Here is a 16,041-nt window from a genome sequence, read left to right as displayed (position 1 = left end):
CAAATACAGAGTGTGCAGCCTCCATCACACCCCAATCCAAACCTGACACAAACAAACACAAAGCACAACCAGCCGCGTGCCGTCCGCTCTTATGAAAACGCCCAAACCCTCTTCCCGGGGAGAGATACCCAGCCATCACCATCCTTCCTAGGTCATGGACAGAAGTGGTGCCCACCCAATGGCCCATTCTCATCTTTAATCATTCTACATACAAAGTTTTTGTTATTTAAAAAAACAATTTTACGTTGAGAGTCCCTTGCAGTAAAAGGTCCACTTACCCTCCCCTTTCACAAATTGAATTAGTAGACCCCTTTTTTTTTTCCACCCATGGTGCCTAGCTGAGGATGACATAACACTCTATCCGCTTACATCCCGGAGAATAGAGAGCAGCCAAAGCTCAAGAGAAGCTGCTCTTGCAATGGACTGTATTGTCTTCTCAACTGGAGTTTTCCTGGATGGACACTGATGCAAAAGACAGCACTAGGGTAAGGCAGTGATGGCGAACCTTGGCACCACAGATGTTTAGGAACTACATTTCCCATGATGCTCATGCACTCTGCAGTGTAGTTGAGCATCATGGGAAAGGTAGTTCCAAAACATCTGGGGTGCCAAGGTTTGTCGTCACTGGGGTAAGGTAAGTATACATTTGACACCTACAGCCAGTAGTTGATTTGTAAAGGGGTCCTGGCCAATTTGGGTGGAGCTTACATTTAACTTGAAGGTCTCCTTTAAATTCAGAACAACTTACAAATCTCTGTACGGAGACGTTCACCCTCCTTTATTCCGTTTGAAGCCTTTAAGTTGGTTTTCGACACATGTTCTTGGTAACATCATTTTGTACTTGAGATCTCCTACTTTTTAGATTCTACTTGGGGGGTGGGATCAACATATGAGATTCCCTTCTATAAAATACTTTTTTAAGTGACATACGTCTCTACTTCTGCCCTATGCGTGTTAGTTGCCAAAAAGAAGCTCCTACTCCATTTTGAGGCGAGGAGCTTCACGCTTTATTTAAAGCTGCATTTTGCCACAGTTGTGTTATGCAACAATCGTGTCTAAATCCCACCACGTTCGGGAGGTGCTCCATTTAGAATGAATAACACCCAAATGTGCGTTGTGCATTTTGCACCGATTGCTACGTGAATCAGGGGCAGAATCATGGCGATTCAAAATCGCCAAGTGTGAATGGGGCCTAATTGCTGACTTCTCTGGCTGCATACTTGCTCTGGGTTGGGTAGAAAGCACTGAATGGAATTAGACAGCCAGCCAGCATTTTTAAATGGAGGTCATCAAAGGCAGCCTATGTATTTTGTTTTCTCCATGACAGGTTTGCTTTAAATTGGCTGTGAAAGATGTAACCCCTTCAGGGTCCATTTTCATTATTAGGCTATGGCAGTGATGGTGAACCTTGGCACCCCAGATGTTTTGGAACTGCATTTCCCATGATGCTCAGCTACACTGCAGTGTAGTTGAGCATCATGGGAAATCTAGTTCCAAAACATCTGGGGTGCCAAGGTTCGCCATCATTGGGCTATGGCATAAAGGCAGCTCATTTAAAATGAATGGGCGACCAGTGCACTATTTCTGGCATCGCCTTTGCCTGCAAAGTGCACAAATTAAAAATAAATGGCACTGCATCTCACCAATGCATGTAATGTGCATTGCCATAAGTTATTGCAACATAAATGGGCCCTAAAGGGTAAGGCAGGTCATACAAGCTGCAGATTTCTTTCCTGTAACCACGGGTTGCAGGAAAGCAATTTGCACGATTCCCCCATCAACACAGACAGTGCTGACAGCAATTGGCTTCTCCCAGCGGGCGGGGGGAGCCAGCTCCGCTGGGAGAAGACAGTGATTATTGCTAGCCGCTTGCGATAATCGCAAACGAATCTGGCAGGGTGGTTGTGCACAAGTTGATTGATCAACTTGGTACATTCAGCCTGCCCATTAACGGTTCAAATCTTCTGCTGAATCAGCCGAGATTCGAACTGTGTATGGCCGGCCAAACTGTCGCTTTGCTCCAAAGGCGTTCCTTGCAGACCGGGTTTGTGTTTAGATCAAATCTCTTTTTTCCCAAAAGCTATTTTATGTATCTAGTACCAGAGAATAAATGGCAAAAAAGTTTCTAAGGGGCAATAAGACAATTTTTGCTTAAATCTTTTTTGTTTATCATTCCACAGATGGCAACCAATTGACCTTTGAAGATGCTCAGTCTTCCAGCCTTCCTTCTTATCTTGACCTACATGCAATAAGCACTTCGCCTTGAGCTTTGTAAAGACAGTTATTCTTGAACTTTGGGGTGTTTTTTATTACAGAAACATAAGGATCTCAAATATACAACTTAACAACACACAGGAGGCTCAAACATGTTCAACCACCATGTGTCATTTTCCCCCGATTCTCCTTTGTCTCCAGGAACTGTTGCCTATGGCTTCAGATCATTAAACTGGGCAGGCGGCACGTTCTGCCGCCTACTCTGAATAAGCATCAGGTCAAATGATATCCAAAGAGCCGGTGGATTGAAAAAATTCAAGACAACATTACATGCAGAAGCATGAACTGGTTTCTTGTAAAAAAAAAAAGATTTTCAAACTGGCCAACCAGAAATGTTAACAATGACCATCACAGGCACCATGTTGGCAATCAAAAGAAATCGGATATAGGAAGTAAACGTTGCCAATGGGAGCTACCAGTGCCACCGCCCCCTTCTAAAAACATGAGCTCCCTGGCTGATATGTCTATCCCCTGTCTTCAAAATCAACAGATCAATTGTGTCAGACTAATTTTTAGAAATCTTTGTATTTGTTCCGGGTTAGGGATGGTGCCAAACCTCTACCATTTCCGGAAAGGGTCAGCAATGGCTTTCTCCATTTTTCTTATTCTTAAGAGATACCTCTCGTTGTCTGAACAAATTACAACTATAACGTTTCAGATAGATCAGGTCTCTCCATCAGACATAAAAAAGTCAATTAAAAATATATTTAAAGGAAAAACTTTTTTTTTTTTTACATTTAGGATAGAGTGAAGATTTAAATCCCTGTCAAGTTTTTTTTGGCACGACATGAAGTGAGGGAAATTCCCTCTTGGTTATCTAGTGTTTCCATTGGATTAAATTTCCCCTCTATTCTTGCTCTGGTGACAACTCAAAATTTTGGATCTTTCTTGACTTTCAGTCCCTGTGGCAATGGTCTCCAGGATATATAGGGGGAGTAAACTGCCCCAGGGAGAACACAGACCAATAAATCCTCAAGTGATAAGGAACATGGATTACTCAAAGGGTTGCTGCCAAACTAGACCATTATTAATTACCCTCCCTTCTGTCTGGTCCAGATTTCATTCTCTTGATCTTATTCAGTCTTATGGGTCCATTCAAACCTGAGTGTTTTGGAGCGATAAGCTCCAAAACACTCAGCCTCCAGTAACCCCTGTGTATTCACTTCTGCTTGTTCACACCTGAGTGTAGTGTCACTTTAGGCTCAAAAACGTACATGACCTTATTTTGAGCTACAAGCATCAAGTGTATTTGGTGCCAATAGACTGCATGTTTTCCAACGCACCCATTGAAGTCTACTGAGGGCCAAAAATGCTTGAGAGTTGTAGCTCAAGAGGGGCTTATGTCCTTTTCCCCTAGTGACTAACTTTCCAGTGGATAAAAAAAAAAAAAAAAAAAATCAAACCTGAGATTCCCTTGAAAATGCCTGTACAAAAGCTCAAAAAAAAAAAAAAAATACTGTAAAACTCCCAAAGACACTCAGCTCAAGTGTGAATCCCCGAAAAAGGGGACCTTTGCAACCCCTAGAACGTATATTTCTTTGGTGAGTGCGCATAAAAGTTTGTTCTTAACTTTTTGTAAGTGGAGTGGCACGTCTATCCGTGATCCTGTAGCAATAAAAACATGACAGGGATTGTGACCACCCCCCACTCTATCCAAAACGAATAAAACCCTCAAATTTTGGTTTCAGTACCCTTGAATTTCTTACAATAGCAATGGCTGACAAGCTGGACTGTCTACCTTATGAGTTGTACATTCGCTGGCCTTCACCATCTAGCCCTTCTGTTATCCAGCATAATCTATTTAACCAATAGGGCAACCACAGTGATACATTCAGAGAAGACACAGCCCGACTTGGTGATGTCTATAAAGGGTTCTTTATATCCAGGTTGTAGTATCTCTGGTAGTAGCTAGTTACATTTCAACTGAGCTTGTTCTGTAATGTTGAAGATGTTAAAGTTGAGCTCTGGCCACCTACAAACATGTCCCCACTCTCCCCCCTGAGCAATGTCTCCGTTGCTCTAATAACCAGTATCTATCTTCCAAGATCTCCAATCTTCACTGCTGGAATGTGGATGGGTACTTCTAACAGCGTCCAATCTTGATGACTTGGATGTTGGTTCCACACCAAGTACAGTTTAGGCACCATGATTTAGACAGTGGGGACAGCAACAAGATTGGTCCTCACATCTGAAACCAGCAGGGCAGAAGATCACAGGTCCACGGATTAAGGTACTAGTATGTGTTGGAACCATTTTTTTTTCTTTAAATAGGATACAAATTGCCTAAAAAGTTGGGGCAATAGTGATCTATTTCTTACAAGGCCATAGTTTTGCTTCACCATGCTGTCCTAATGTGGATGTAAACCTCAGACATGAAATATGAACAAAGCATATCCCTCTATAGTGTGTACTTGTCTCAATTAAAGAGGAAGTAAACCCTGATGTGTTTACTTCTTCTTTGTCTCCCTGCAAAGGCAAAGCATAATGGGCTACTGTGCATCGCATAGTAGCCCATTATGTGTCACTTACCTGACACAGGCGCCAGCGATGTCACCGCTGTCCCCTGTATCACGGAGCATCCATCTTCTTCTGGGTATCGCTGCTCCGGCCACTCACAGCGCCGGAGCAGCGATGACGTCACTCCCGCGCATGCGCACAGGAGGCGCTGCTAACGGCCATAAACAGCGGTGCCTGTCTTTTTGGAAATATCTCCTAAACCGTGTAGGTTTAGGAGATATTTCTTGGACCTACAGGTAAGCCTTAATCTAGGCTTACCTGTAGGTCAAAGTGGTTTGTAAGGGTTTACAACCACTTTAAGAGCACTGTCACTTTTGTCTGCTGCCTCGTTCCTCTGCTATCAACATGAATAACTTCTGACAAGTTTTCCTGACACCAAAAGAAAAATGGTCACAGTGGAGGGACTTCCAGCTGATTGTCAGCCTCAGGTCTGTTCCTGTGTGCTGTGTGAAGGGGGTTGGGGGTGTGCCCCTTCCCTCCAATTAGCTCTCAGAGCTCTCCTCACTGAGCTCTACAGAACGTAACTTCAGCTCTCCACCCACTTTTTTTCGGAACCCTCAGACAAGCCTTATAATTCAGCACTTTGAATGGATGTAGAGAGAACTGCAGGTAGGTACAACCTATGTAGGAGGATCTGTTTCCTCTCCATGTAGGCCAGTCACTTCAGTGGTTATATGGAAGGGTTTACAACCACTTTAACTTCTTTACCCAGAAAAATTGACAACTTACATTTTCGGCCATGTAGCTCAGTTAGACCTTATGACACAATGGTCATTGGAATATGTTAATCAGAAAAGCGTATATTCATAACCTATAACATCTCCAGTCATGTTCTTGGACCATCAGTGCATTTCATGACACCATGGGGCTTAGCATGAGCTGGGTATAAATGCTAGGGTAAGATCCCAACACTTCAACTGAGGGAGCCACTTAGATGAGCCATGAAACCTCTCCAACATTGCTGAACTAGTCCCGTTTTTATGTAACTAACTACTACCTCCAGTCAACTTGGTCACGACTCCGAAAACACAGTTTTGTTTTTATTACTTTCTCCAAATCCTAGAACACCATCCCTCAGACTACCGACCGATCATCTTATAAACCGTTGACCTTAACCCGAGCTTCAGGACAGTCATATCTTTGATCTTTGCCTAGCCAGCTTTTTTCTTTTATCACCATCAATACTTGTTATAAACCTTGAAACAGAAGAGTAATAAAATTACAAAAAACACAAGTTTGCATAAATGCAGTGCCTGCGTGCGTATCTTGAGCACTGACTCACACCCCAGTATACAAAAAACATATCACACCCCCCCCAACCCCACCCCCCTTCCCATCACCCCCCACCCAATGTACAAAACAAGTAGTCACAAAACAGTGAAAAAAGGAAAAAAAACGTGCAAACGAGTGAGTGTATGGGATGTGTGCATAGCCCAGAGATGCATGTGCATAGTTGTGTGTTACATGGGTACAGCGATAGTTGGCGTATGTCTTCACACACTTGGTGTAGCCTGTTTGCAGTTCGGGCAGGGAGTACTTGTCCTGTGTGTTGTCTATGATATTGAAATTCTACGCTAGACCTTGCGGTATTTCAAAAGTGGTTTACTGTGATTGAAAATGTGTTCACAGATTTCTACAGCTTTGCGTCAAAGGCCTTGCTGGCAGTTGATACTGTGCCCAGGGCTTTTTGGAGGGTCAAAATCCACCACAGAGACAGTTTCCTATTCTCACTAGACTTAATCATTGCTCAATGTTCTGCTCAGTATGGTGACACAAATAGAAAGTCTAACTTTGTTTTTTTAGGTAGTGCTAGAGCTATCACACTGCAATTCTGTATAATTGTTCCTAACACTAGGGTCTTGGTAAACGCCAACTAATCTATGAAACCAAATTAGAAATGAGGACGCAATGCCAGAACCGCATTCTTGGTAGGGACTAAGTCTGTATTCTGTACATGGCTCCAGAATTTGCTAAAGTATATAATTTATATGCCATACATTTGTGTAAACCTGACCATCACACCTTCCTATATGGCCAAAGGTAAATTCAGGTGTTTCCAGTGAATGCTACACCTTACAGAGACCTTCTAGACCAGTGATGGCGAACCTTGGCACCCCAGATGTTTTTAAACGACATTTCCCATGATGCTCATTCACTCCGAAGTGTAGTTCAGCATTATGGGAAATGTAGTTCCAAAACATCTGGGGTGCCAAGGTTCGCCATCACTGTTTTAGACAATTGTGCTCTTACAACCTTGTGGTTGGTGAAAACCCTTTTGTTCCAACATGCCTGTGCCCTGTGTACAAAGCCAGCACCCCAAAGACATGGTTTGACCACTTTAGGGTGGAGGAACTTGAGTGGCCTACACAAATCTGAGCCCTACTGTCGGGGGCCTGGCTATGAACTTACAAACAGCTATGTCTGGTGATGTCTCTTCTTGCTGAGAAACATGGTATGCTGGACAGGTCCCTGGACAATTCCTTGAATGATCCTGCCTTAATTTTTCTCTTGAACTTTAAACTACTTACTCCTCCCATGAACTTCCTATTTAAGTCATGCCTTTGCAAGTCTTGTTTGCCAGGTTATTGTGCTCCTTCCAGTCAACATCTCACTCTTGTCTCTTCGGGTGCCATCTGTATCTTTGCTACCACTCGTTACCAACATTTGGCGTGTTCTTCTACTACACTTCTGTTTGATCCCAACCTGCAACCACTCATTACCGACCTTTGGCTTGTTTACTGACTACGCTTCTGCTTATCCCTACCTCTTTATCTTCTATTGCCCCCTGGTTTGCTCACCTCCTGGTGGGGCAATCCTGACAACTGGGATCTGGTAACATGCAGCAAAATCCATCCCCACCATCAGGAGCATGGGTGTACACCAGTTAGGACTTAGACCCCGTACCTCAGATGAGCGCCTGTCATCCTCCAGAGTGACCTGTTTCTGTACTTATCCAGCTGGTCGGTGGGAGCCCCACTACTGTTATAGCTACTGGCCTCTGAGCCTGACTCCAGATCCTGACACTTGCTGAATACCTCTGGATGAGTTAAAATGTGAACCAGATCTTTTCATCCAACATCAGTACCTGACCTTACAAATGAGCACATACTCCTACAGTCACTTCACAATCTTGTGGAAAGCCTTTCCAGAAGAGCAGAGTCTGTTATAGCCACACATGGAGACAACTCCATATTAATGCCCATGGTTTTGGAATGAGATGGGCAACAAGCCCACAAAGGTCAGGTAGTGTCTTGATCAAAACAATCTCTTGGCCAAATGGCCAAAAACTCCCACAGACACTTCCCAAAATCTTGTGGAAAGCCTTCCCAGAAGAATAGAGGTTGTTGCTACAAAGAAAGGGGAAAGTGAATTCCCATGGTTTTGGAAGGGGATAGGCAACAAGCCTACATAGGTGTGATGGTCAGGTGGTGTCTTGACCAACATAATCTCTTGGCCAAATGGGAACAAATTCCCACAGATACTCCACAAAGATTTGTGGAAAGCCTTCCCAGAAGAATGGAGGTTATTGCCACAAAGGAAGTAGAGGGTGACCTCCATATTAATGCCCATGGTTTTGGAATGGGATGTCTAACAAAACACACTTTTAATAGAGAGAAGAAGCATTGAAGCTTCTGAATTTTTTTTTTTAAATCGCTGTTTGCGCCTTTCTCAACCACACTCATCATTTCTCGTAGAGGTGTCACAGGGACAGGAAGTGAGAAAAAAAATCACCCCAACAAGATCACAGAGAGAAATGACAAGCTTCATGAAAATCAAACCTTTCCTGTTTTATGAAATACCTAAATAGAAAATGCCTTTAAAATTAAGGGATACCCATGAGCTACCAACACTGTGTCCACCATAGAAAAAAAAAAACATTATACCCACTCCTGAAATCACCTGTCTCTATGGCAGAAGCATTTCCTCCTTTTGCTGTAACATTTTACCATAAAAGCCCTCTAAAGGACCTTGGTGCAGTGTCAACCCCTTTGAGGTACAAGCCTTTACTGCTAGGCCACTGTTTGCTTCTATTGGCAGGCAGCAGAAGCTGCCTATGAAAAACAGTAAGGGTAAAGGGGATTGGCCTACTTTTAAGCAGATGTCAGGTAGAAAATGAGACAACTATCTGGAAAGTAAGGTAAGCCTGCATCTCATTGGTAAAAAGCATTAAAAACAAAAATTTTCCCTTTGAGAAGTAAGGTTTATGGTGGGCCATATTGTCCTACTGAGGTACCATTGTGTAACATGGAATCGCGTATTACTATCTTAAAGATTTATCTGTTGGGTTGGGTTTGACCCCCCGTAGGGTCTCCACTGCTGTCCAGGGCCACCTCAGAGAGGAGATCTGTCCCACCTCCCAGTCTTTTGAGTCATCGGCCTTTGCAAAAGACCAAGTTCTTCATTTTGGAACACATAGGAAGGGGATTATAGAAAACAGGATTTAAGGTGGTGATTTTTTTTTTTTTTCTACGTCTACATCTAAACCATCTGAGATTGGGCACACAGGTGAGTGCGTGTCCCGTACATGGCTATTTAATTACTGCATAGTAAATCGTAGGAACAAGGTAATTCATACAACGTGTCTTCCATGTGCGTTTTCTTTAAATGACGGATGGAGGTGCCAGCCCAGCATACAAATACTGATCATCAGCATAAGTGTTTACTTTGGTGCCTGAGGCCTTAATACCAGCATGTGCTTGTAGTAAAAATATTGATTCTGTGCAAGCTTTTTTAGAGTTTTTTTTTTGTACATTAATACTGACAAGAAACTATTTACTTGCAAAATTTTTCATAATTTTCTTCAGCCATTCTTGTAATTAACACACTCCTGCCACGCTGAGTAGTCAATGTGGGGACACCAGTACTGACCATTGGAACTACAGTAAACCCCCGCTCTATGGCGGTTCAGTTTTTGCGGTCCCGGTATATCGCGCTATTTTAATTAGGACCCGTTATTCTGATATCGCTGTAATATTTCGCCATTTTGCAGTTATATAGCAGTGAATCAGCGCGAGAGTGCGGTGGAATGCATGCCTCGCTCGTGGACCACACCGAGCGTGGCCACGTTAGAGGGGGCGGTAACATGCCTAGGGTGTATTTAAATAGGGTCTTGCAATGTTAGAGGGGGCAGTAACATGCCTAGAGTGTATTTAAATAGGGTCTTTCCATTTCGCGGTTTTTCACTTTTCGCGGGTGGGTCCGGAACGTAACCCCCGCGATGGAGGGGGGTTTACTGTACCTGTGTCACTTGTCCAAAGACTGGACTATGAAACAGTCTCATAGTCCACAGTGATGTGTAAAAACACCTCTCCTGTAGGCTCCCGGTGCTTGAAACAAGTTAGATCGACAGTTCTGTGCAACTGATTGAGCTTGACTGCATACCACTGCACTCTCTGTCTTTCTGCTGCGTTGGGGTATTGAGGGAATAAAATTATAGAGTGCAGTGCAGCAAAACGGAAATAATTATTGTAATGATAAATAGGTCCCAACATCGGCCTTTAGAACAATGTCATGTGTCAGCCTCCCTGTGTTTCTTATATGATAAAGCGCCTCAAACAAGCTTGACAGATCACTTACAGATTAGCCGTACTGAGCCGCCATGGGAGCTGGCTGCAATGGGGCCCTCATTAAATCCAATTTATAAATGCAAATCACAGATAATAAGAAAAGAAAGGGGAAGCTGGCTAATCCGCTCCAAAGAGCATGCTGTAGAGCGGGAATGATAAGAGCGAGGCCAAAGAGGAAGACGGGGCCTCAGAGATTAGAACATTAGCTCTGCTTCATCTGAGGTGGAATAATATTAGGTTTACATTTAGATACACTGGTGACAGGAGGCTGCTAATTGCTACCTTGCTTTGTTCTGGATAAAAATGGAGATTTGTACCCCCTACGTGGCAGTTTCAGGATATATCTATATGTGGAAAGCAGTTTAATCCCTGCTGGGTTTAAAGCAGGTCTAGTCACTTTCATAATACTACAAAACCACCTTAGGGTCATTCATGAAAAATTAAATAAAGGATTAGGTAAAAAGGAGCAGTTTTTGCCACTGGACTATTTTGGAAATAACTGCATATGTTTGCTGACGTGTTGGGTTGGCCATAGTGGAGCCACGTTGCAAAGCATTGACAATATGTGTTGGTGTGTTGCCCATAGAGTAGCTATGGTGAGCATTGACAGATGTGTTGGCCTGTTGGCTTGGCTGTGCTGTACCGGATTGGCAGTGTTTGTTGATATGTTGGGTGGGCCACAGTACAGCCATGTTGTGGCACGTCAACAATGTGTGTTGATGTATTGGCCATAACGCAACGACTGACAGGTCTTTTAGCATTTTGGTTTGACCATTGTACAACTGTGCTGTATGAGATTGGCAGCGTTTGTTGATGTGTTGGGTGAGCCATAGCGGAGCTATCTTGTGCTGCATCAACAATGTGTGTTTGATGTGTTGGCCATAAAGCAGCCATGGTGGGCACTGACAGGTGAGTTGATGTGTTGGCTTGGCCATTGCACAGCTGTGTTGTATTAGATTGGCAGTGCATGTTGATGTGTTAGTTGGCTAAAGCAAAACTATGTTGTATTGCATTAACAGTATGGTTGTGTTGCTTTGGCAATACTGCCCTTACGCAGGGCACTGTGTTGTCTTGATGGTTTGGGTTGTCTACACAGAAGCCATGTTATGCTGCATTGATAGCATGTGCTGTGTTGGCTATTGAGTGGTCATTTGCACATAACTGACTATATGTTGATGCATTAGGTTGGCCATAGAACAGCTATGTTGCATTAGTTTAGCAGTGTATGTTGATGTCTTGATTGGCCATAGAGGAGCTATGCTAGGCATAGCAGACTATGTATGTGTTGACTTGTTGCGTTGGCCATAGACGAGTTAAATTTCACAATGGATATTGGTAGGTTGGGCTTTCCATAGTTTAGCAATTGTGAGCTGAATTGACCATAAGTTTTAATATGTTGGAATGGCCACCAAACAACCATCTTGTGTTGAGTAGACAACATGTATGTGCGTTGCATTGACTATACAGCAGCCATGTGATGCATAACTGATACTATGGGGTACATTTATAAAGCAGTCACTGATGGTGAACTAATCACTGTAATTTCAAACTCATGCAAATTGAAGATTCACCTGCAGTGAATGTTTGGTGAATATAGATTCACTGCTTTAAAAAGACCCCCCTATATATTGATGTGTTAGTTTGGCCATAAAGAAGCTATGCAAGGCAGTTGACTGGTTGTATTGGCTATAGAAGTGTTATTTTTCACAATGGATATTTATGGGTTTGGTTGACCAAAGAGCAGCCATGTTTCAAAGCGGATGTTATTGGGTTGAATTGAACAAAGAGCAGCCATGTTTCAAAGTGGATGTTGATAGTTTGGTTTGAACAAAGAGCAGCCATTTTCGCAATGGATGTTGATGGGTTGGATTGATCATAGAGTAGCCATATTTTGCAATAGATTTTAGTGGGTTGGGTTGACCCTAGAGCAGTCATGTTTCTCAATGGATGTTGATGGGTTGGGTTTACGATAGAGCAGTTATGTTTTACAATGGATGGTAATGGGTTGGATTGATCATAAAGCAGCCATGTTTTGCACTATATGTTATGAGGTTGGACTGACTATAGAGCAGCCATATTCCACAATGGATGTTGACGGTTTGGGTTGAAAGTAAATGCCATGTTTTGCAATTGATGTTGAAGTGTTGACCATAGTGCTGCTATCTTGTTTTGAATAGACAATATGTGCTGTATGTTGGGTTAGGTATAGAGCAGCTAAGTTGTGTACAATTAACAGAGTGTACATTGTTTTGTACAACTGGACTGATATTCCCAACCTTATGGATAAATTCCTTTTACTGGCTGGGAGTATCCCGTCTAAAGACAGCGAAACGGAAAAGGGCTTGAGAAGAAATGGATATCTTCTTATAGCATAGACAATGAACATGCCCATCCCTCAAAAAGTCATGAGGCTCCCAGCGTCGGCCATCTTGTATAATCCCACGCCATGAAATTTTCACCTCATAGACAGAAATGCGTTGAGTGATGTGGGTGCGCAAGTGTGTGTTGCCTGCTCTCTGCCCTTGTTCTTCGGCTGTCTCCGGCTTCGGAGAATAGGCATTCCTCAGTCGGTGTAGGTGGATCCCGGGAGCTCACTGGTGAGCGTGTGCCAGTGCTCTGCCCTCTGATTAGTGGAAGAGAGACACTCCATCCAGTGCTTTAGACACTCCCCTTTGGAGTTTACGCTAAGGGTCACTCCCCCTGTAAGAAAAACAGTGTGAGGGGTACATGGTGGATTGACTTATCAGGGAAGGCTTCAGAAACCTTTCCACAAAGAACATGAAAACTGGGACATTTATGGTCATGTGGCCATAGAAATACAAATGCTGGTATATGCAGGCCTACTTGAAGATGACCTATACTTAATTGTGAACATTAAACTTTGATACCGTGTTTGATGGGAGGGTTAGAAAAAAAACAATGAAAAGACTGGAATTTTTTTCTTTCTTGGATAAAATGCTGCTCTGTCTCCTCCAGTGCTTTTCAGAAAAGCAGATGCTCAAACTTTCTGCTGAAAGTGCAGGCAAGCCAATCTACACTTCCATCCTCCCCTTCATCAGGGATCATCTGATCAAATGTCCAGGGTTTTGGTTATTTGAGCAGTTACGGAAGGAAGCATAAAGCTGAATTTTCTCCAAGATGCACCTTGGATCTTGTATCGTTCCTTATTTATCCATCTCACCAAGACTAATTGAATAGTGGTCTATAAATATTTGAATATAAGTCACCTTCAATAAGGCATTGCATAATGTAGTGATAATTTACAAAGTGCAGTATAATGAGTGAATACCCAAGTGAGAAGTGGCAGAAAAAAACTGCCTCTTAGTGGCTCCTAAGCCACATCCTAGATCAGCCATTCTCAACCAAGGTTCCTCCAGGAGCAGCTAGGGGTTCCTCCAACTGTGACCTCCCATTTGATGATCTGCATAGTTCCAGGTCCAACTCCACATGGCAGAGTGGTACGACTGCAAGAATATCATTCTGGCCAGTAAGGGGGGGGGGGGGGGCATTGTTCCCATTTACCACCACCAATGTAGGGGGCATTCTTCCCACTTACCACCACCACCAATGTGAGGGTCATTCACCCAATGAGCCTCGATGGACTAATCTTATTGGGGTTCCCTGAGATCTGAAAATTATTTCAAGTGTTCCTCTGGGGTATAAAGGTTGAGAAAGGCTGTCCTAGGTGAATCTGTCTAGCTTCTGATAGCATGCAGCTTTTCATGAAGGAATTTAACTTCTCTCCAGATTCCTGTAAATTAATTAATATTACTATAATTTCCTACCTATGAAGTCGTTGGATTTTCCCAAGTCATAATCCCATACCGTCACCTCCAGGCTTCTCTTATGGAGCTCCAGCAGGCCGATTTTATAGAAGAATTCCTGGCCAATGAGAAAGGAGACCATGTGATCCAGACCAGTTAGACAGCAAGGACAAATTTAAACCCCACCCACAGGCATACTTTTTAAACCCCACCCAGAAGGAGCTGCATACTTCCCTTGATGTCCCTGCTGATTCCTACAAACCTGAAAGATCTGTAAGCTTAGAATAGCTCTGCACTATTTCTATAGAAAATTCTGTGGAAAGAATTTCCATATATATCAGAAAGAATATATATATATATATATATATATATATATATATATATATATATATATATACACTGTATAATTTGGAAGGGTAAGAGCTGCTATATAAATAGTTCTAAGAAGTATTCTTTTAAAACGGGACTGGGTGTGTTCCTAAATGTCATAGTTGCCGCTTCGGGGATCCAGCACTGGGTCCTACTCACTGGTTTGACCCGAAGTGCAGGTGCCACGACCAATCAGGAGGCAGTTCTCCTGATTGGTTCATGCGTAAAAGGCCAGGTGTAACATTACTACGACTGAGCTGAGCCCCTTGCGTCTCCAACATCTGTCTGTGCCACCTGTGTTTCCAGTGGCTGTCTGTCTCCAGTGACCTCTCCACCTTCTCTGTGATCCCTTTGCACTCCAGTGACCTCAACGCTTCTGTGCTTACAGTGACTTCTGTGCATTCCAGTTGCCCTTGTGTCTCTAGCAACCCATGTGTCTATTGCAACTCGTGGGTCTCCAGCAACTTTGTGACTCCAGCAACCTTTGTGTTTTCAGTGACCCTTGCGACACTGGAGCATCCTGTGTCACCCCATAACCCCTGTGACTCCACAGTATCCTGTGTCACCCCCCGTGACCCCCTTAACCTTTATGTTTTCAGTGACCCTTGCGACACTGGAGCATCCTGGTTCACCCCATAACCCCTGTGACTCCACAGTATCCTGTGTCACCCCATGACCCCCTTAACCTTTGTGTTTTCAGTGACCCTTGTGACACTGGAGCATCCTGTGTCACCTTGTGACCTCTGTGACTCCAGAGCATCCTATGTCACGCCATGACCCCTGTGACTCCAGAGCTTCTTGAGCATTCTGTATCATCCCAGGATCCTTATGACCCAAGGGCATCCTGTGTCACCCTGTGACTCCTATGACTCCAGATCATTATGTGTTAACCTGTGACTTCTGTGAGTCCAGAGCATCCTATGAATTCTGTGATTTCAGAGCATCCTGTGTCACACTGTGGCCCTATGACTCCAGGAAATCCTGTGTCCCTCCATGACCCCTGTGATCCCAGAACATTCTGTGTCACCCCTGACCCCTAAGCATCCTGTGCCACCCTGTGACCTCTGTGAGTCTAGAGCAGAGGTCTCAAAACTGCGGCCCAGGGGTCTGATGTGGCCCTTTGCTACCCTTTATCTGGCCCTTGGGGCACTATCCCATGCACTGTTGGAAGACACTATTCCTCCCACTGACACCAATAGGGAATCATTTCTGCCACTGACACCAAAAATGGGGCACTGTTCCTCCCCCTAATTTCAAAGGCGGGGCACTGTTTACTGTCACTGACACCAGGACAATTTGTAATTTGTACACTTGGCCCGCAGTCTGGCCCCCCTAAGGTTTGAAGGACAGTAAACTGGCCCTATGCTTAGAAAGTTTCGAGACCCCTGGTCTAGAGCATCCTGTGCCACCCTGTGACCTCTGTGAGTCTACAGCATCCTGTGCCACCCTGTGACCTTTGAGTCTAGAGCATCCTGTGCCAACATGTGACCTCTGAGTCTAGTGCATCCTGTGCCACCCCGTGAGTCTATAGCATCCTGTGCCAACATGTG

The 16,041-nt window shown here is 43.8% G+C and overlaps 1 protein-coding gene across 1 annotated transcript in view; it reads right to left on the bottom strand.

Moving 5' to 3' along the window:
- Positions 1 to 6,141: 6,141 nt before the first annotated feature.
- The window catches only part of DOC2A (double C2 domain alpha), a 129,607-nt gene continuing 119,707 nt past the window's right edge, over positions 6,142 to 16,041 (bottom strand). The window contains exons 10-11 of the mRNA XM_077447354.1: positions 14,144 to 14,240; positions 6,142 to 13,058 (exon numbers count right to left, since the gene is read on the bottom strand). Of these exons, the coding sequence (XP_077303480.1) occupies positions 12,922 to 13,058; positions 14,144 to 14,240 (234 nt within the window). The 3' untranslated portion in view covers positions 6,142 to 12,921. The remainder of the gene's footprint in view (positions 13,059 to 14,143; positions 14,241 to 16,041) is intronic.

This window comes from Lithobates pipiens, unplaced genomic scaffold, assembly GCF_037356315.1.
Source record: "Lithobates pipiens isolate NorthernLeopardFrog02 unplaced genomic scaffold, aLitPip1_a1.2 Scaffold_22, whole genome shotgun sequence".
In the NCBI taxonomy this organism is placed as follows: Eukaryota; Metazoa; Chordata; class Amphibia; order Anura; family Ranidae; genus Lithobates; species Lithobates pipiens.
The sequence above is the reverse complement of the archived record's forward strand: the minus strand, read 5'-3'. Positions and strand labels throughout refer to the sequence as shown.